The sequence below is a fragment of the Triturus cristatus genome, chromosome 3_2 (genome assembly GCF_964204655.1).
Source record: "Triturus cristatus chromosome 3_2, aTriCri1.1, whole genome shotgun sequence".
Lineage (NCBI taxonomy): Eukaryota > Metazoa > Chordata > Amphibia > Caudata > Salamandridae > Triturus > Triturus cristatus.
This window is the reverse complement of record NC_140584.1, coordinates 345235267-345257993: the sequence shown is the minus strand read 5'-3', so window position 1 is coordinate 345257993 and position 22727 is coordinate 345235267. Positions and strand designations below refer to the sequence as shown.

The following is a 22727-nucleotide window of genomic DNA, read 5'->3' as shown; positions in this document are numbered from 1 at the left end:
CTGTACTGACATGACGGCCAGAGTTCTTGAAGCTGAAACCAGGATATCTTCTCTCGAAGATGAAGTTGCTATACAAAAAAAAGAGCTCGCAGTCGTCAAAGCACAACGGGATGACGTCAGCTTCAAGCTTGCCGAGATCGAAAATCAATCTCGGAGAAATAACCTACGTGTGCTTGGGGTTCCTGAGAATTTAGGTGGTTCAGACATTCGAAAGTTCATTTGTGATCTCTTCTCGGAGGCATTCCCCGAACTTACATCTTGGAATTGGCCTCTGATCATTGAACGTGCTCATCGTTTTCCGTTTCAAATCAAATCCAGACCAAAAGAAGGGGACTATCCGAGAGCTATTCTGGTGAGATTTAATAACTTCCTGGCAAGAGAGGCTATCTCTGATCTCGCCAGACCAGACAAAAAACGCTCCGCTAAGGGCTGTTGTTTTTTTGTTCGGCCGGATTTTTGTCAGTCCACTGTCACTAAGCGTTGGCAATTAAGACAATTAATGGCTGGTTTTCAAGAAAAAGGTGCTACGGTTTACCTACAAAATCCAGCCAAACTCAAAGTCATTTTCAAAAATCAAACCAGATTTTTTGTATCTGAAATTATTGCAAAAGACTATCTTGACTCTCTTTGATTAATGTCTACTCTCAAAAGTATGACTTTCAAATATTAGAGTTTTGATCTAGTAATTTTGGGCTGACTTCCCCGGCTGGTTTAAACTCATCTCTGAATTGTAATTCTCTCCCCTCCTTTTTTCTTTTTTTTTTCTTTTTTTTTTTTCTTCGGGTCATCTGGGAGCGGGGCAGGAGGGCACTCGCTGACCCCAGGGATTGGCTATCCCAGAATGAGAAATTTCCTAGTTAGCACGAAGGAAAGTTTCAATTCTAATAAGGAGGCGAGGATTATCCCACCCGGGCATGTTTCTCTTATGCCTTCCCGCCCTCGGTAAATTCTGGTAAGGAATCTATGAGCGGAGTGATCCAAAGTTTCGTATCAGGGAAGTAACTTTTGAGACTTTTTTTGTCAATGATTATTGCTGATGTTCAATACTTTGTTTTGCATCTGATTTGATGTTATATCATGATGTGGCATTCTCGTATTATACATCTATTTCTGTTTGATTTGGCAAGGTTTGCAATTGCATTGATAACATACGTAGCATGTTGACCTTGATGAATGGCATGGTTTTGGTAGCAGACTTCACTATTTGTATTTGTCATCCTAGGTTCCGATTCCAAGGCGGAATAGGACCCACAGGGCTTAACTTACTGCAGCAGAGAAAGAGGAAGGACTATGGAGACTGCTACTGTTTATGGGATGCATCGTTGTTAAAGATTGGACTAATGGTTGCCACGGTTACTCCCGAGCTTCATGGGAGTTGTGGTCTTTTGTTTTTTACAATGTGTCTTTTAACTTGCTGTTGAATAAAAGTGAGGAAAGTAATGCATAATCCTCGCCTCCGCTCCTGCTGTAGAACAGAAATTCAAATAGGACAGGCGTTTATTCTTAACTTCCTCCAGTGAAGGAGAGGACAGGAAAAGACGTCACACAGTTATATACACCAGTAGGACTATGGTTACTATGGAGACTCATCCCCTACGGTTCATGGGATATGCAGTCTGTGTTGTTTCTTTCCTTGAAATGTGTTCTTTGAATGCTGCTGATTTAATAACTGCTGATTTAATAAAGTGAAGAAAGAAATGCATAATCCTGCCCTCTTTATCCTTAATATAATTGAAACTGTCCTCCTTAGCTAGGACATTTTTCATCCTTCTAATAAAAAGGGTTGGAAAGTTGTAACTCTGTTTCACGGAGTATAGATCTACTGATAAATAGCACCACGAGAAGGAAATAGTTATTGCTCGGAGAGTCTGCAGCCGCATAGCGAAACTTCCTTCTAAACTTCCGGGTCCAAAGCCCTCACTCTTGTCTTATTGGTCCGTACTATCTATTAAAACACGTGCCTCCGCCAATGGAAGGAGGTTACAGGTCAGCCTAACTCAGGGCTGCCAATCAGCCGCCCTTTCAGTCACGGTGCGTCTTGTGATCTGACTCAGAGACCGGAAATGAAAAAGAAGAACCAAAACAAAAGGAAACGCTAGGTACTAGGAAAGAGGCCCTGCGGCAGGAACGCTTTCCAGGTAAGTTTAAATGCATATAGGGTAACATAAATACGTGCAGAGGAGCGCGATTCAGTGGCAGGCGCAGGCTATGCGGAAGGAAGAGTACCATTCCTATGATACGCCCAAAGCGTGTCAGTATGATTAAAGCACATCTTAGAGGCGAACGTCGATTGAAGAACACCGGTGTTTGTAGCATACACATAGTTCGCATGTAAACGCCAGAGCTCAAATGGTAGTCTGCTGCATTAAACAGTTTGCTCTCTTTTGTCCAGTAAAATGCGCATGATAATATTTCTCCTTTGTAATTGCGCATCTTTTTCTTTTTATTCCTATGGGTGTTTAGGGGCTGTGTGAGTCTCTTTGTCACTCCTCACCCACACTTGGCTATTTAACCAACATTTTTTGCGTACTGGGACTTGTCATTTCGTACTTCTTTTTACTTTTTCGACTCGTGGCAAAGTTCGTGCTTTTAAAAAAAAAAATCAGGAATCACTTTTTGGTGACATTTGCCACTGTCCTGTAATGCCATACGCTTACTTTAAAACAAGAAAAAAAATATGGTTTGGATATACGTGGATTGTAGCAGCTTCCTAGTAATGCCGCATCCATTATCAGTGGTTCAACTATTTCCTTAAGAGATAAATATTGGGCAAAGGCAGGCGCGCAACACCCATTGGGCTCACCGGGCTTCAGCCCCCCCCCCCCCCCCCCCTGTCATGTGTGTCAGCCCGGCTGAGACAGCCTCGCGGGCTGGCGTCCGTCAGCCGGACCCGAGTACTTCACAGGTCTTTAAAAGACCATTTACTCGTTAATGAGGCTTTTGTTGTGTTTTCACCCCTTCTTACAGCCACTCTGCCCATGGTTGGAAGACTTAGCCCCCCCCCCCGAAAACTTTTTCAACCCCCCCCCCCCCCAGCAACTTGGATCTAGTTGCCCGCCCGGGCAAAGGACAAATCTTAGATGCTAACTGACATGCCTGTCTTTTTTTTCGTGAATATTTTCACTTACACAAACTTACTTTCTGTACTGCCTCCCCGTCTGTTTTTTTGCGAAGTGTGATGAGGAAGCCAGCAAATAAAGATTAAGAAATGTGGCTTGCAAGTATGTAGTTGTTCTGTGCACTGCTTTTGCAAGCAACACTACATATTGCAATGAAAGCTCATTCGTTTATGGGACAGAAAATTGATAGTGTGCTTATAATAGGTCAGATTATAATTAAAATAAAAAGCTGGTCTATAATAATCAATTGGCGTCCTTGCTTAAAGCACGTACGGAGTTTGTAGTCTAAAGTCTGGCGGTATCTTTTTAAAAGCATGATAATACCCAGCTGAGCTATCGGTTTAGATTATGCCTTTATTCTAAGAAATGTAAAGAACTGAAACATTGAAGTGCAAAAGTAATTTGTAGTCGATGTTTGCCTACAAAATACTACAAGTCAGAAAGTATCTATAACATGCTCGGGTATGTGTTGTCCCAAGGAAATCCCACTGAGAGAGTGTCGTCTTCCACATAACAAGCATTTGCAATGCAATAGGTCTCGCATTTACGCGCATTTGAGCTATTAGCATTGTAAATGACAATGCGTTTTATTTGTGTTTTGGTTTTTAAAACATAAATAAAAGGCATTGTCATTTATAATGCCAAACTCGCGTAAATGCGAGACCTATTGTATTGCAAATGCTTGTTAAACTGGCCCTGAATTATATCGACAACGCCCCTATAAGAGACCCGCCAGTTTTTTCATCCCACTTAAAGCCCTGATGTTAATGCAAAGTCTCTGACTGCAGTGCCTTTGGGCTGATTTACTGTTTCACCCTGAGAGCCGACTTCAAAGCAGGAATGTCGCTCTTCAGTTGAGCTGATTTTCTTTTCCCCTTGGGAACTGCGAAGGCTGGCCTTGAATTGCCGAGATAAATCAAGCACAGAGGGTTGAACGGAAAAAAAACCCAGTGAAATGTAAAATTAACACAACACTGGAGCCCCCGACACTGAAGAAACAGGACAGGAAGGAATTTTTTTCATAATTCAATACGTATGGAGTTAAATTAAGAGAAAAGGGAGAGTAAGAACGAAACTGAAAGGCCGAGGGAGGAGGTATTAAATATGCCAGAAGGAAGAACGACCGGCCCGTGCAGCGGTTGAAGAAAAGCCAAGTGGGCCTGCTGGAGGAAATAAGGCTACGACAGCGTGCTGAGAGGAGGAGCGCGAGAGACCTCAGGCAGATGCTGTCCTTATAGTGTGAAGATAGGAGACGCGCTGTGGAAATAGATTAGCTTGGATGCTGGTGCATTTTTGATTGAAAAAAAATCATCTGCCCAGAAAAGGGAGAGTGGAGGGACGAAGGAGAGAGGAGGGACGGGGCGGGAGCAAAGGTAAGACGGACGGGTACTGCTCGCGCACGGAGCACATTAATGATATTTATAAAGGGAATGAGCAACAGCGGGTAAGCAAGAAACTAGTTTTATATAGCGCAAACTACACCTGAAGGTATCTGTGCTTATATGAGCACTAGTTGCGTTATCGACACGTTGGCCAGCGCCTGAGGGAGTTGGCGACAGGAGGACGTGGCACCGCGCATGGGGTATGTAAACAAGCTGACTCTATTGTGAAACAAGCAGGAAGTGGGATAAGGGAGGGGGTGGCAAATGGTGTGCACTTTCGCGGCCGCTTTGATGTTCTCAGTGGCCGCGCGGCTCACTGAGAACATCAAAGCGACCGCGAAATGATCACGCAGGCTGCCATATGGTGCGCGCGCCCGGCGCACATGCACTGTAGTTGGTGGCCTGAAAGCACTAGTTTGCACTTTCAAATCCCCCGCTTACAAAAGCTCTCGCGAGAGCAGCGCTAAAGGGCTGGCTCAGGCGAGACCTAAAAACTGTCATATCTAGTACATGAATACTCCAATTTAAACCGCGTTTTAGGGTTATTTGCTGATGTCATCTGATGTGGCAGGTGTAATTACTGATATTCTGAGCAATGGCATCGGTGATGCCATCACTTTTAGTAAGAAATGTGATTAGTATAATATACCAAAGCATCTGTAGGGGCTCGATAGCAGATGCCAGAAATTAAGACAACAAATCAGTCTTCAGCAGATGCCGAAACCTCTGGTGTGAGTTCTATTCTTATTGAAGCAGGGAAAGAATTTCATAATTTTGAAGCCAAGGAGGAAAAGCTCCTCCCTCCCATCCATACATATTTATCACAAAATGGCTGTAGCACTCCTGTGCCGGAAGATTATAGAGGTAAAAAAACTATATTTAGGGGTATAACTAGAGGGCATCCTGGGCACCAATATTAGATGAGGCTTCAGAAACGTGGCCTTGTCTCTTTAGGTTAATGATCAATCTTCTTTCGAAATATGTTGTGACCTGCGTTCTTTTGTAATCTATAGGTATAAACTGTCTTGATGAGAACTGACATAAGCACCAACAAAAGGTGCTCTTATATCAGACAGTAAAAGATGTAGAATTTGTCATAGTTGATCAGTGTGGAAATTGGTTTTGTTACTGCTCCAGTTTCACTAAACCATGATCTGTGCAACTTTTTTACCACTGTTCAGATTAACACTGCATGGCCTTAACCCAACCCCTATTCTGTCTGTATCAAAATCCTCTTTTCTCTGAGCCCTGAAAAAGAGTGTTTGGTATTTTTACACTTTCTTCTTGATGGTATTTTAGCTTTTAAATAATTACTCTGGTCATTTGCATTATTTTGCAGCACATATAGTTACAAAGCTGAATGTCACCTTTATACCTAAAAAATGATAATGCTAAATACATTTTTGTAAAAGCTAGTGTTCTCTTTTAACAGGGAACCCAAAAATGTCGGGGTATTTGGATCGAATGAGCTGCGCCGAATGTATAGACTGGAGTGAGAAACGGAACACCGTTGCATCCATTGCTGCTGGAGTCTTGGTATGACACACATTTGAATTCTTATTGTTTGTTTCAGTCATTCCATTATTTTGGAGTTCCAAACATTGTGATGCCAGACTTGTATTATTTTGTACACCCTATGTTTGTTTTCACGTTTAGTATACCTTTTGAATAGTTCAGAGAGTATGCATGTTTTTAAATACATTTTGGTCCGTAGCTAAATAGTAAAGATCGAGCTTAATCTAGGATAGTATACAGTACATTTTGAAGGCATGTTTTAAACAACTCACAACGACTTCTTAAAAAGTAGAGGAACATCCCTCAAACTTTACTGGACCATGCACTGACAGTTCCAGGGATACCCTTTTTATACCTTTTTAATTCCATTGATGCATTTGCGAATAGGATTTTGCTTGCATTAAGTTATCATCGTTTCAAAATTATGGTGCTAAAATTAGATCAGTACCCAGAAAAATCTATAGCAATGCATAGTGCAAAGAGTTTCCAGCCAGTTGTCTGCATTGACTCCAGAAAGTAGTACTACCAAAATATGTTGATCAAAATACTGAACAGAGACGTTTGATATAAGACCTATTTCAGTAAATTTTTTCTGCACCTAGGTCTAACATAGTGCTCAAAAGTTGGGTAAGGGTAATGACATGAAGGTGTTGATTCAGAGAATCATAACTTTTTTTTAACTAATGCTAATCCACTTGTCTGTACAAGAACACTTACACGCATAAATCTGTGCTAGTGCGCAAGGAAGAGGAAAGGAAAAGAGTGTGTCACATAGAGGTTGCCATGTCAGTGAAAAAAGTCTGTAATTAGACTCCTGTTTTTACCAAAATTGCCACATAGATAATAACAAAAAACATATTGCCCCATGGATCTGCCGAGGAGAGACAAAACGCATACATTTAAAATTGAAATAAAATGTATAAAAGATTTCTTCATCCAACCTCCTACAAATACAGAGACCAGATGAATTTCAGTTGCTCCCATGATCAGTTCATCCTTTTTAGTCTCGTATTTTGCATAAAATAGACTTGCCCTCTCATTTATATTTCAGAAAGTCCCCCTGATTTAATTCCTTTTACTCATCAGTATATTAATGTAAGTAGTGACCTGTTCAACTAGATAGCTAAGGAAATTATTAGAATGGAGGACATATCCGCTCTAATGCTCAGAGTTAATGGATGCCAGTATGCACTTAGGCTTACTCACAAAGAGCACATCAACAAAATATAGAAAGAATACTCCATCTCCAGGTTATACAACTCACAGGTTTCTTATTCAGGTTGTTCCAGTCTACTTTCACATGTCTTTCCTACCTTAATGCACATTGAACCTTGCCTTTAAGTAAAATGTTTAAATAGGGGAAACCAGCTCCCCCATATAGTCTGACAAACTCAGTCGCTCAGGTAACTGGGTACTCTTAGGCAGTCGACTAGTATTTACCTTACTTTCTGCAAGAATTATCACTGTCTTAACGGTGTGGTTTCATGGTGTGCCCACAAGGAGCTGCTTTCCTGAGTGTGTTGAGGCCAAATTCTGTGAATTTCCCTCCTGCAGCTCCTACCTTTCATGACTGCTGTAGTTGCTCCAGACTCAACATTTTCTAAAGAGCCAGTCGCCATAGGCAGCCACTCTTGCCATGGGATGGTCTAAGATAGTAATACAAAAGCTTCCATTTATAGTTGTATCCTATGCCTATATATCCAGTTCCGTCTTCACCAAAGAAGGAGCAGTGCTTCTGGAGAGCGGACCATGGGCACTTTAGTAATCATTCTCCACTACCTTTCTGTGGTATTAGGTGTTTGATGTCCGGACCACCATGTTTGTAATTTAAAATGGCCAGAGGCATTTTTCCATAGGTTCTTATTTGTTTCCAGTGCCATCACCTGTTGAGCCGAGTTGCCATTAGAGGAGTAGATACTAGCATGAAGACACTTAATCCTGTTTTTTTTATCCAGGTGGAAAGGTGATTCTTGGATGGCCTTACTGAAATGCACATGATTTTTTATTTTGAGCAATTAACTCCTAAATCAGAATTAATAAAAAGAATAGAAGTAGGTATTGGAGCCATGAGAGAGATAGTGCACGTTGTTGACTGGCATTTGTTATGTGTCTGTTTCTGCTGTACTTTAAGAAACAACATTCAGTAGGTCTGCATCATCTTTTGGTTTTGTTTTAGAAGCAAGAGGACATCAAAAACATTTATAAGGCGAAAATATGTTTTCAAAATCTTACAGCAAAAAGTAAACTGTCTTTTTTTCTCATTAATCGGGTCTGGCTGATGTGGCCACAAGAGAGATTGCTAGCGAAGTGTTCAGTCATCCAGAGCATTTCCAACAATGGGCGATTGAAATACGTAGGCTCGAGCCATTATGATATCCAGGGCCACTGCTTCCAGTTAAGTCCACCATTTCAAATTTAAATTCAAAGGAGTTTCAGGAAAAAACTTCAGTCGACAGACGCATAACCTTGAGAGTAGTCCTGGATCCCAAATTTCCATCCACTAACATGCAAAATCTAATGATCATAAAATCAATAAACTGAGCTCAACAAAGAATGAGACAAACCCTAGCTACAAGTGAGAAAACACAAGAATCGTTCTGGCTCCCTTAAGCATTAGATCCTGCCTGTCCCTGATGACCAGAAAGTCTCTCCAAAGGAAAACTTCGTCAACATATGCTCATGGAATGTACATGGTTTCGGTAAGATGCACTATGACACCGATACAAGGGATTTCCTGTGAAATTTCGATATCTGTTTACTACAAGAAACATTGAATCTAAACCCAACCTCTGTAATAAAGTACACAGAGCATCATACTCCAGCAGTAAGGTAGTCATGTTATGGTCATAGTAAGGCAGGTCTTTCCTCGCACACTTCAACAAAATACAGCTGGACACAAGAAAATACAGATTTAGGAATAGAGTGGCTGCAAGCAATGGAAATAATCATAAAAGGGTGAAAAGCATTACTCCTCCTAAATGTTTACATCCACCCAAGTAAATCTAAGGAAGCTGAAAGGAGCACCCCTTGGTAAATTTAATAAAATCATTGCTAAACCTACACCCGAATATGTTTTTATATTCACAGGGGACTTTAGTTTCAAATTAATACAAAAGCCTGGCAGTGCCCCATTCACAGTCAGAAAAGATACAAATTCCGTCAGACAAGTTTCAGATTTAAACTTGCGACAGAAGCTAGGAGCTTAAGATCTAAAAAATTCTACATGGAGTGTGAAAGGAGGATACGCCTGCATCTATAATAACCTACGTAAGTGGCAGAACGTGCTCAATCAAAGGCTATGCATTCATCATTGGTCTAATCTTTTCAATCCAGCCCTTGACCTTAAAACGTCCACTTTTCGCAAACATTTAAAATCGAGCTAACGCTGCGAAAACTTACTGAAACAAAAGGATTAGCATTGCTGCTTGAAGGTTACAATAGAAAACAGCTAAAATGGCATAGTGAGAATTGAGAGCAAATAATGGTACACACTCAAGTATAAAATGTAAAGGGGCTGGGTGCAGATGCAGAGCTTCACAACTTACTAAACCGAACAGAAAGCTACCCGTTAAATTTCCAGTTAACAAGCGGTTCATCCCAAAAAGGCAGGAGGCCCTATAATGAGTGGAGATGGAGGGGAGAGCTAGTATACAAAGGAGCTGTGAGACTTGAAAAAGCAAATGGCTAAGGAAGTAAGAACAATTACCGCGCAGGCTAAGCGGGGTCATGAAAGTGATAAATGTGAACTTCGTCAGAAGAAAGCCTTATACAAAAAAGAATGTTGGAAAGCAAAAAAGGGAAAGCATGGAATACGTTCTTGCAGTCTAGCAAGTCGAAAAACAGCAGAGAATTCTGGGGGCTGATAAACAGGCTCAGCCGGGGCGCAGACTGTCATTACTATGCAGGGATCTCAGAAGAAGACTGGAAGTCACATATTCGTAAAATGTACACGCCACAGCAGGAGAAGAAAACAGAGATGCAGAAAAAGGAGTAGAGACCAGTCCTCAGGAGGACAAAGAAGGCACAGTAAACTTTACAAAGGTCGTTGACAACGCGAATGCACAGACTTCAACATTTAAAAATAATGACGCACACCTAATTGATGACAAACGTTTGGAAAAAATACTGAAGAAGCTGAAAGCAGATGGGGCGCCATGCCCAAATGTCCTTTCAAATGCTCTCTTTAAATATGATATAGAATTCTGGTCCAAATATTTAAAAAAAATTGTTCAGTCTGATTTACAGTACAAATAAGATCTCCACATCATGGAAAGGGAGCATCCTTCATCCCATATACAAAAATGGCTGCCAACTTTCACCTTTGAACTATAGGTTAATCGCACTGACCGATGTTAAGCCAAATTGTGCTTCTCCTATCCATATGAAGATCTCCAAGCTTGGGCTGATGAGTAGAAGCTAATTCAAAAAAATCAAACTAGTTTCAGAGCAGGTATGGGGACAATCACAAACTCATCAGTACTAAGTATATTAACAGAAAAAGCTATACATCAAAAAGTCACCTATTTACCTGCTTTGTAGATCTCAAAGCTGCCTTTGATAGAGTGCCTCTTGGACGCCTCTGGACAAAACTTGCAGGATAGGTTCTCCCGGGCAAATTGCTTAATCAAATTATCACCCTATATTGTGAAACATGAACACAGGTTAAGATCAGAAATAGGTGTAAAGTAACAGCCAAAATACGTACAAGCCATGGATTAAAACAGGTCTGTGTCCTAGCCCCCACCCTGTTCAATTTATACCTGGCCGATCTGAACCAACATCTGGCATAAGGCGAGGGATTTTGCCCAAAATTCAAAACAGTAAAAATCGGGTTCCTACAATATGCAGATGATCGCGTCCTACTAAGTCAGACACCTATTGGGCTTCAAAGGACAATAAATGCATTGGTCAAATATAAAGAACATGAGGGGTTAAAGATTAATTTGAACAAAACAAAAATTGTTTGCCTAGTAGACAAAAATTCAAGTCATTCTCTTCTTTTTTGATTTCAAAATACTTTATTGATTTTCAAGAGGGAAGACAGAAAAAAACTGTAACAGGTTTAACATAAGATATCTAAGGCAAAATTATCATATATACAATCATAAAGTGAAGTTATTACGCCTATATGGGTATCACGAGACTAACCCCAGTGATCAATAATAAAAGAAGAAAAGACAGGCAGAAAGGGAGGAAAAGGGAAAGAAAGAAGAGAAGGAAAGGGTGAGCGAAGGCAATTCGAGCGATGACCTTTATTTATATAATTCTATGCATATGTTGGCACAAGAGCAGTCAGATAGTGATAGGCCTAACATATAACAGCCTAGTACAGGTATCAACAATTAAATACAAATATTCAAGTGATACGTCAGTAAAGGCACAGGATATGATTCAAGGGCATACAGTAGTGTTCATGGAGGTTCGTAAGAGTCTAGATAAGTGTCCAAGGAGTTCCACATCATTCTCATGGAGAGCAAAGGACAAAAGCATGGAAGTAGCAACAGCTTACAAATATCTTGGGATCCATGTGGAACGCCAGTTCTTTTAAAACACACCTAGTTTCCCTACATACTAAATAAGGTGCAGTCTTTAATTTATGCATTTAAGTGGTTACAAAAAAATCTCAATTGCTTGTCACATAACCATCTTTCAAAAGTAATGGAAGCCAAGCTTCTACCTGCTTTGGCATATGGAACAGAAATAATGCATGTGAAGGAAGTATCAGTTTTGAATGTGATGCAAACAAAAGTGTACAAAACCATCTTTCGTATGCCCAAGTCAAGCTCGCCACATTAAGTACTGTTGGAATTTTTTGACAAAAAAAAAAAACAACAAATACAAAATTGGAATGCTTTTGTCAACCTCTTTCGGTCATTTCGCGCAGCAATGAGCAGGTCGTTGAATAAACTATGCTGGTCAGAGATGGTGTACATCAAGGGGAGTGTGATGACCCCTTGATTTGTAATGGTTTTACGTAACTATGCAATAAACTTTACTTTCTTACTAACTGTGTCTGTTACCCCTAAAGGACTGAGTTCTTGGTTGAGGAAAACTGAATTATTTGAGAATAGTGGGTCTTTCTGCTTTATCAGTGCCGTATAGTTCAGCTATACAAATGTTTCGGCCCAAAATTCAGTACCATGATCCAATTTGTAAACCAGATGTGCTCTTAATTAGGAAGACATCATGCTGACTTTGTTATTCATGTGTTCACAGTGAATTTTGCAGTGTGTGGAGTCTTACATTATGTATCTTAACAGTTTTTTACAGGATGGTGGATTATCATAGATGCTGCTGTTAAATATCCAGACATGGAACGATTCAATCACTCGTATCATGCATGTGGCGTTATTGCAACCGTTGCATTTTTAATGTAAGTTCAACATTTTCTGCAGACCTTTATCAAAAATTACATATGAACTCATGATTATAAAAATGGTTGAATGTGTATTTTCTTGTAAAGTGGTGACTAAAATGTTTATATAAGATCTAAATACTATACTTTATAGTGTATGGCAACAGTACACCTGTGCACAACCATTCAGAAGCAGTATTACGATTAATGCCTTTGTCAGTAATTCCAGCAGGGACTGCCATGGTATGATAACATATTATAGAGGCATTTGTGAATAGTGAGGGTGGTGAGATATGGGCATGTCAGAGTTCCTGGACCTTATAAAGAACTTGTCCAGCTTTCTAAGTAGTGGTGCAGAACTCCTCATCTGCTTGAGATATGATAATATGGTTGGTTGGGGCACAGCTGCATTTATCCTTTATATGCTACCTGTGTGACTAATGTTTTCGTCTTTTCTTAGAGCATGCAATATAGTATTAGGAGATGTGATGCCATTACTCTCCTGATATCAGTTCCAGAAAATATCAGTTAGAGCTATTAGGCTTATTTTCTAATGTCACAATAGCGTCACTTTTACTAATTTTTCCAAACTCAAAGGCCACGTATGCACTGTAAACCAAGCACATGTGGTCATTCAGACTTTCACATTTGCTCTGAAAAGCCTAGCTTTTGTGTAATGCAGTGTACAGTTATAGGTGTGTTCTGAGCGTTGGTGAATGGTTGTATGTTTCAATAGTGTGTTAAGTATTCTACAAGATAAAATACGAGTAATCGTACCATACATGATTTTATCAATCTGCATTGGTGCTTCATTGAGTCACAAGAGACCTGTCCTAGGACCTCCACCTTAATGGTGTTGTAGAACTGTTATTTATTCTTTGTTCTTTAAGTGATCTTTAAGCTACTATGGCAAAATGGGTGCTGATTGATGAGATCAGCATCTGATCTGCAGATAGCGGTGTCAGATCCGTGTGCGGTGTAGCTGCCACACTGTACAAGTAACAAATAATTGTCCTATGTATTTATGATATGGCTCAGTATTCAAAACAAAATATTTATTTGCATTTTGAAATACGCACGTGAAATTTATCAAAGATGGAGCTTATAAATGCTAATTCAAGCTGATGTAGATATTATTTATATGGCTCAGATCTGAAATGGCATAGGAAGAGAGGCTGCACTAAGTAGATAAGCACACTTGGAGGTTACTATCTTGTTTTATTATAACTTAATGACAACTTTGTTTTATATCCAAGTTAGGTTATTTATTCCCTCATGTTTAGTTAATTGGAACAAATTGAGAATAAGGCAGTGAAGAAAAATGATGAAGTTTTATAAATGTTGTTTTGTTTCAGCAAACAGAACCTCTTCTATAATTCCTGCCAAAGCAAATTTATAATAGATAGTATGTCCATTAACATATACACAGTTATTGTCCATGGATGCTTGAATAATGGGCGTTAGGGCAGCATTGTATATGACATCAGAGGAAATAATGATGAACTGTCACTGCCCATATTGAAACCTGTGACCTGCATATGACATGCTAGTCTTAGCAGTGAGTGCTCAACCCACATACTCTTACTGCTTGAAGATTCATTTCAAGAGTCTGAATGGTGAGAACAATGCTAGATTAATTGGTCATAAAAAGTAACATATCAGTGTGTTTGCATTCCCTTACAGGATTAATGCAGTTTCTAATGGGCAAGTCCGGGGAGAGAGCTACAGTGAAGGGTGCTTAGGCCAAACAGGTAATACAATAAATATTTCTTTTTTACAGTGATAAATATCTCCATCTTCTTATTCTGTGGCTAGTTTGTATTCCACCAGCATTACTTATTGTTCTGTATACTCAAATGTATTTGTATTGCAAGCATGCTTAGGACTTGGCTTTCCAGATATGTAGCACATGGTTCATAATAGGAAAGCCTGCCCCTTTTTGCTTTATCTTAATTTTTAAATTTGACAGATAAAGTGAGCAGAAGTCCCCATTAATACATAATCCAGCACTAATAACTCAAACAAGATAAAACCTGCCCTTGCCACATTAAGGTCAAGGCTTGTCTATTGTACTTCCTTATACTTTTGGCTAAAATGCTGACAGTCCTAAAAGAGCAAAAGCAAGCCACAAAGATGGTTTCAAGCGCCAGGAAAAGGTCTCCTAGACACCCAGGACTGTAATTGCTGCACTGGCTGCAGGTGGTATACAAGGCCCAGTTTAAAAATACATGTATGCTACATGAGTGAGTCAGAGGACTTTGATCCCACAGGCTGAACATCCACCATTGACCATCTCGAGATCAGAAATAAAGTTAAAACTAGAACCTATTAAATAAATAGATTATCAGTGTCATTGGGATCTACTTGACATCCACATCCAACTAGATAACGATTTGTTTTACAGCAACATCATCACCAAACATCTAGATCTTGTAGAACTTTGGATGAGAAAAAGCTCTGTCTGTCCAAACCGATCTTAAAAGTAAATCCTAGTTGTCGGTGACCAGGATCCCGCTTCTCTCCTTTTTCAGTAGGACCCGCTGCCTACACTACAGAGAAGGCTAAAATTCAGGGGATCAACTTTTGACTCTTCATTCACCACTCAGATTAACAAAGTGATCAAGGGGGTCAGCATGTAACTTTCCACATCCTGCTTCTCTTGTAAATCACATCAAATTGAACTTACAGGATGTTTGGTTTTGGGATGGAGCAATAAGTATGTTGTGGTTTACTCAGGTCTGCCGAAGAATTCGATTGACAGGTTGCAGAGACTCTAAAATCAAACAGTTTAGAAGTACTTAAGTAAAAATAAGAAATTAGGTACGTTTTAGTGTACCAATAGCATACATCATAAAAGTAAAGACTGCCTTTGTATGTAAATGATTTACAAAGATATTTAAAACAGTAACATGGTATGCTGTGCAAATGTTTGCTGAAAATTACTTATGCAAGTTTACTGATCGAGCAAGTTTTTACTTCTAAGCCGAGGCAGGATAGCTCTGACTTGAAGCCAACATATTTACTAGGTATTAGAGCAGCCAAATCATATGGTTTAAAAACAGATTAATGCATCACAATTACTCTATTTTTGCTACTTTGTCTTTTGTAGCTTTATTTATTAAACAGTTTTGTATCGCAGCAAGAGATATGAGAGTACTTTATTTACATAGTGCCATGAGAATGATGCAATGGTCATGCAGAGACGTGGACCAGGAGATCGAAATTGGATATTTTGCATGAGTCTCGGATAGATTCTGCACAAGGGAAGGGACAGTAAAACAAATGATGAGCTGAACTTACATGGCAGTCTTAAACAACTGTTTGAAGATGATGTCAAATCCTAAGGTATTGGGGGGTTTTCAGTAACAATCACAAATTACCTGGTTCAGGAATGCTATCTTGAAAAAAACTACATTTTATTTTTCAGACCCATAGTTTGCATGAGTAGACACAACACGTAGATTCAATAAAGAGCTTGTTGACAAACTATTGTTACAGAAGGTACTTTTCTTATAATATTAATAACTTTTGGTTTCATAATTTTGTATTCAGTGACTTAGTAGAACTTTTTCCCTTTTCAGGTGCCCGCATTTGGTTGTTTGTTGGCTTTATGCTGGCTTTTGGATCCCTGATTGCTTCTATGTGGATCCTCTTTGGGGGATATGTCGTTCAAGGTAGGAGCATTGTTTCAAAGTGCAAGTGGTAAAAGTAAAGGAAAAACTAAGCTTTTATTCACAGCAAATAATTACATTAGAAAATGAGATAAATCACTCGGTATGTGTGTAAAAGTGAATTCGTATTCTCTGATAAAAGTGGGATTCTGGCAATGCCCTTCCTTGCCCGAGTGTGTTAATGCCTTCAAATCGCAAAATAAACCTTGCTCTAATTTTTTGCTGACACATTTACCTTCTAACATAAACCATTTTTAAAGAATGCCATTAAAATCAAGAATTCGTTATTGCTGCTTTCTGGCTTCTTCCCACCTACTTTCTGTTGCTGCTTCCCAAATGCTGCTTCTTTGTGGTATTTTTTTTTTTTTGGAGAGCCAGATAGCAAATTGCTGCCATCCGCTGCCTTTCACGCTAGTGAACAAGATTTCTTTTTTTTGAATGATTCATCTTGGATCACAAAAACAACAAGCATTGGCATAGCCAATAGGTCTCGCCTTTGGGACCTTATAAGTGTTTAGCCATGCAGCAGTTACAAAACTAAATACTTATAAGGTCCCAACAGTGAGACCTATTGGCTATGCCAATGCTTGTTTAGGTATCTGATTCGCCAATGGGGGCCATTTTGGTGTTCTGCCCTATTTTCTGTCCCAACCGACCCTGCACAGTGCGGCTGTTTTTAAGGCAGATTGGTGGGCTCTCTAATCTGGGACAGTGCGCGTGCTGCAGGTTCGGGGATCCAGGCCCGCTCTGCCCCCCTCTCCAGCTCGGTGGTAGTGGCCGTGGCAGCCAGGGGTTAGATCAATGTTTTCTGTTCCTGGGAACTGTTAATCCCGGGAGCTTGCAGAGGCCCCGGGCACCTTCACCTTGGAAGGGCAGTGAGTAGGCCTCGCAGTTAATGCTGATTAAAAGGGAGCTTTTAATAAGCGTCTAATTCCCTCAGCTGGGTATTTATGGCCAAGTTAAGGAATGGTGATGAGCTCTGCGCAGACTGTCCCCCTCCCCTCTGCCCTGACTCCAATGTGCTAAAAACTCAAAACAACCAAAGATAAAGGGTTTCAAAAAAATTATACATACTTTTAGAGACAGGTGCGTTTGGGTCGCTCCAGAATGTTCTCTTTCCAAGGGCAGTGGGTTTACCCTGAGGGGTGTTCATGTGGTCTGTGTGGGGTGGAGCACCCTGAATAACGCGGCCTGCAGCACACGACCTCCAGAAAGTGTAAGCACACAGAAGAGGAGGGCCATTTAGGGGCGTGTCCTTAGGCCACCTCATGTCACCTCAGGAATAACCCGGGGTTAGAGTGGTGCCACAGGGCAGGCCCGGCTACACTACGGCGCCCATGTGCCCCCCCGTATCCCTGATTGTATACGTGCAATTGGACCCGGGTACAGCACTGTGTGGGTGTTTGTACATAGTGCGAGTAGGTATCCGTGTGTCTGTGTGTGCGTGTAGTTACAATACATGAATGTGTGCATAGTGCAAGAAGAACGTGAGCACTGTGCGACAATGTGTGTGTGTATGTGTATGTTCACATACCTGCAACTTCACGGGGTTGAGTGTGTGGGTCTAAATATATATTTAAATATGTATAATATAGGATCTTGGAATTTTGGCGATTGTGGAAGCATGCATTATCTAGCTGTCTTTGCAGATGCGCATGTCGGGGCCTGTGTGTGTTTGGTTGTTCGTGTGTTTGTGAGTGCATGTGCATGCTTTAAGATTGTGTTTGAAGTTAAGTATGGGAGAAGCATATCCAAGTATACTTATTTTAACTTTCAGCATCCGTATGTATTTGTGTGTGTGTGTGTGTGTGTATGAGAGAGAGAATGAGTTGACAGGTGCAGTAGTTTGTGTGTAGGGATGGTACGTGTGCCCTATAACGACATCATGTGTTTGTGAGTGCCTTTGGTAGTAGTTTGTGTTTGTTCAGTTCCATATGTCTGTGAGTGTATTGGCATTCATTTTTATTTATTTTGCAGTGACTGTGCATGCTCAATTATGTAATTGTGAGTGTCTGTATTTGAAAGTGGATTGTCTGTGTTGTGTCTTTTTGTATTTTCAAGTGCATTGCTTGTGTGTATTTGGTTGTGCCCATGTGTTTGTGTTAGATGTATCTGTGTGTTTCTTATGTGTATGTGTATACACTTGCACATATGTATTTTTGTTTGTTTTTCTATATGATGTGGATTCCTTGCCCATGACACGTGCGTCTTGGTTTGGGTGCTCGTTTGTTGGTGTCTAGCGTGGGCCTGCGTTTGTGCTTGCTATTCGTTGTTTTTGACTGCATGTGGTGAGTTTTTGCATGTTTTCATGCGCCTTTGTTTTGAGTGCCAATGTGTGCGTGAGGGAGCTGGCCTGTTTCATGCGCCTCTGTTTGTGTTTCTGTGTGGAGTGTTTTGTCTAGGTGTGTGACTGCAGATGTGCACCCGTGCGGTGCTGGGAGTCTGTAGACCCTCACCCACACTGGCCTGCTCCCCCAGGCTGCTCCCCATCTCCCAGCAGCCCCTTTGTGTCACATGTGCCCCCTCCACAGTGTCGCCCTGAGAGGTTAAAGTGCCGGCTCCGGATAAAGAGCCGCACACGTGAGACCCCACATTCTGCGTTCGTGTCAGCACACCCCCCTCTTCTGTCTGGGGTGCTGACGATGGAGCAGGCTCATAAACAGAGCTGGAACTGGGGTGAGAATATGGAAAGAAATAAGGGGAGGGGGAGGGAGGTCAGGGGAGAGGGGTGCTCGCTTTAGGGCCAGTGCTCCGCGGAGTGTGAAATTGCAGCCCGTGATGCTCCATATTGTACCAGAAGCTCTTCCAAAAACATCCTCCGCCGGCGAGAACAGTGTTTATAAATTATTTTACGTCCTCGCGCACTCTGTCTGCGAGGGGACGCACACAAAGCACGGTGCGCAGGTCTGGACGGGCCGCCTGCCATGACTTTAGCAAATATACTTTATTGCGAAATGTGGTTAAAGCGCTTCAGCGCCGACATGGACAGAAAGCGCTAAACAAATCTCAACACAATATATGTGCGTTTCTCGTGTCAGTCCCAGCTCCCCAACCCCCCCCATCACTCTCCACCCGTACACAAGCTGATCTTTTTAAGGTGGGTCCAACCACATGTTCTTAAAGTACCAGTAATCACGCGTGACAGGATGTCTTCAAAGTTAGGTCCTTAAGTCTTTAGCAAAGCCAAAGGTATCTTCTCCCACCCTACTGCGATAATAAAATCACATCCTCAAGGCAGGCCCCTTTTTCTATACATAACAAAAGGACAGCTCCCAAGCAAAACATGCAAAACACGAAGGGAGCTGGAATATCATGGCAATGCAGGAATCCTCAACAGGACAATATAGAGCAAGACACCATGAGGCGAATGTTAAAAACATATGAGATGCAACTGTGAAAAAAAACAAGTGATCTGTCCCTCCGATGACCGGCCCTCCCTCCCGCACAGGCGCCTGCAGAGGCCGTGATGTGCCCAGCGCTCGGCCGGGTTAAGGGGCTTGGGGAACTTTAGCTGCCCTCACTGCCCCGTTATGTCCCTGCCCAATCCGACCCTGCACAGCCCAAGAGATGTGCACATAAATGAAATATCTGTAAAGAGTCAAGCGTTCATTCCTGTTCTTCTGCATTGCTTGTGCTTGTTTTGCATTCGTCGTTTAAACCCCACTGCTCCCCAGTCCGCTTTCACTTTCGTCCTTTACGAAAGCTTTCTTGTCTTTATGGGGCCATATGTTTGAAACACATGGCCCCATAAAGATAAGAAAAACTTTTACCACGAACGTAAAGTAACCGAGCCAGTCCAACTGGGACGGCTCTAAAAGAGAAAAGTGTACGTCACTAGACGCTCTTTTCCAATGGCTGGCCACCGTTTAGCATAATAGAAAAGAGTGGCGGGGCTTAAAGCCCACTAGAGAAATCTACCCTAACTCATTAAATCTCGCCAGCGAGACTCCGCATGTCTGCGCAGTCTACGCCAGGCGAGACCTAAAAATGGCTCCCGCATCATTTCGTATGCATGCGTGGTGATGCACGCCTAGGAAATGATGTCATCTTGCTTTTTCGTCTTTCTTTTTTTAGGTCTCGGGTGTCGAAAGCAGCGCATGCGCTGCTCTCGGCATCGAGAGCTTCTTGGAATCAATTCTGATTCCGAAGCTCTCAGAGGCGGAGTTGAAGCCTCGCCCATCTTTCTCATTCGCTGGTGTCATCCTGCAAGCAAAACGCAGGCTCACCATTGAAAAGGAGGCTTCTTAGTCCCTCCTTGTTGCTGCCTTGTCTCCTTTTAGCCCCTCCCACCAGGATTGGATCTCGCACTTGTGGCGTCACACACTCGCCTTAATTAGCTGGGACGCACTATTTTTCTACACAATGCCGCTAGCTTGTTGGAGAAGGGCAGTTAAACCGATCATCCAGAGTAATGCGATCCATGTCCCGTAAAACCAGGAGTGGCTGCTGACCCGAGGGCATGCTTTCGCTTACTTATTAATTATACGAAATGGGCAGGTGAGTTCTATAAGTTCCTGGGACAATAATGAATTGGTTTATAAAATGCGCCGCGTTAACTTTACATAGGAGCAGAGCTGAGCACCATGCTCTGCACGGCGCACTGTAACTCCTCCCCTTTTGCTGCTCTACGTAGTCCTGCAGCTCATCAGGTTTTTTCCAAACGTTCCCCTCAAGACACCGCTGCCCGTTCTCTGGATCAAGCGAGGCGCTTTCCGAAGATGTGTGCATAAAGGGACTCGGGTGGACTCCGAGCCCCCCTCCAGCGCCAGAACAGTCTGCCAGAGATAAATATATACACACAAGCCCTTTTCGGCTCAGCAAACGGCAGTTTCATTAATGCCTCCCTCGGAAAAAAGAGACAGAAATGAACTCTGCAAAAAATAACAGCGAGCTCTGAATCTGCATGGGCCATGCTTCAACCCTGTGGTGAGAGAAGAGAGCAGGGCCGGGGCCCCACCGCCCATCACCAGGCTGTGTTTGCCTCTCGGCCTCTGCGTCGAGGAGCTTCAGTCATTTCCCCCCTAGCAGTCACGGGGTGCAGGGCCTAGCGCCGACGAGGGCCTCTCTGGGCGCTGCGGGGCGGGTGTCGAGGCTCGTAGGTGGAGGTGCGCCTAGAAGCTGCTCTGAGGGATGCTTCTGTGAAGCGCTGCTAAGAAGGGGTTCAGGTGCTGCTGGGCAGGGGGTTGTATAACATGCATTGTTAGAAACGTCCCTCAAAGCACTTCTCTGGACTTCTCGGCACTGGACTCCGCCTGACTGAAGCCTGCCGATCTGTCACCAGAGGAGTCACCTCAACATGGTTGCACCTGGGCTCCTGTTGGTCGCCAGCTGTCTTCCTGTGGCGGGTTGTTGCATCCCTCGGACCCACGGAGACCAGGTACTGTCCTCCCTGTTTCTTTGGTGCTGTGTGAGGTCCAGTCCTGCATGACCCCTCGAACCTTCTCCCACAAGCCCCAGTCTTGGCTCACGTGCTCCTGGCCAGGGCCTCCTGTCCTGTTTCACTCTTTCTTTTTCTATTGATTCAGGTTATGTTTGATTCCTTCTGACAGTTTTCTCTCCTTTGTTCTGGCCCCTGGGAGGCGTTAAAGGGTCTGAGGCCCCGAGCTGCGTGGTTGACCCTGTCATGTGCCTCGGGACTGTAGTCCGGGGCAAGCAGCCCCTCGTACCTGCCCCCTCAAGGCCAGGACCTCCCACATGTGCCGTGTACTAACAGGCCTCAAAGGCGCTCATCCACAGGCGCAGCGCTTAGCCGCCCCCCCCTGCAGCTTCCAGGCACTAGGAGGATAGGTCCCTTCACCCAGCAGCTTTTGCAATGTCTCCCCGACCCCCCCCCCCATCTCTGCCCTCGGTGCCGAATCACTTGCTTTGGAATCGGGTAACAGGTCACCTGTGTTATCCTGGCGCCTTCATTTGGCCAGACTTCTGTGATCTTGGGCGAGTTACTTTCCAAGGCAGCTTCTTCGCTCCTCGAGATGGTTTCTAACATGTGGGGATTTAAGTCCAGTATATTCGAGCCTCCGCTGCAGCCCCTGAGTGAACCACGGACTGATCGCTCGTGGTGCTGCGCTCTCTCCCCCTCCCTCCTTCCTGCCCCCCACACTGAGCTACCATACGTATAGCCCTGAGAGACGATCTCCTCTAGGGTGTGTGGGTACAAACCACATCCACACAGATATACACACACCCCTCACCCTTCTGCACTCCCCATCGGTGGGACACAGGGTTTCTCGTCACTCTTTTCGAGTGGTCAGGAGATGGAGTTTGGGGGTTAGAAGGGAGCTAAAGGCTTTCGTTTCATTAGTCCATAACAACGGCTTCCCTGTGCGCTCACCAACCTCTCTAACCCCTGCTGCAAACCACCAGGGACCAACCCCTGCCGCAGACCACCAGCCAACCCCTCAGCGCCTGCCACAGACCAGCCACCAACCACTCTAAACCTCTGCTGTAGACTAGTCACCAACCCCTCAGCCCCTGCCACTGACCAGCCACCAACCTCAGTGGCGATGGCTAGGCGAGCTTCCCTGGCACCTCTCATCACCTGGCATCAGAGCCACAGTTAAAGGATACTACTGAGGCCTGCAGGGGCAGAGTAGGGCTTCCTACCTTGCCCCACAGAGGGAGGCTACGGGCCAACCAGAGACAACTCCCCCCCCACCGTATCACCCCCAGCTCTCCAGGCATCAAT

The 22727-nt window shown here is 42.9% G+C and overlaps 1 protein-coding gene across 1 annotated transcript in view; it reads left to right on the top strand.

Moving 5' to 3' along the window:
* Positions 1-2000: 2000 nt before the first annotated feature.
* TMEM50A (transmembrane protein 50A) overlaps positions 2001-22727 on the top strand; it is a 41087-nt gene continuing 20360 nt past the window's right edge. The window contains exons 1-5 of the mRNA XM_085647839.1: positions 2001-2138; positions 5934-6037; positions 12277-12389; positions 14055-14122; positions 15953-16045. Coding sequence (XP_085503965.1) covers positions 5945-6037; positions 12277-12389; positions 14055-14122; positions 15953-16045 — 367 coding nt within the window. The 5' untranslated portion in view covers positions 2001-2138; positions 5934-5944. The remainder of the gene's footprint in view (positions 2139-5933; positions 6038-12276; positions 12390-14054; positions 14123-15952; positions 16046-22727) is intronic.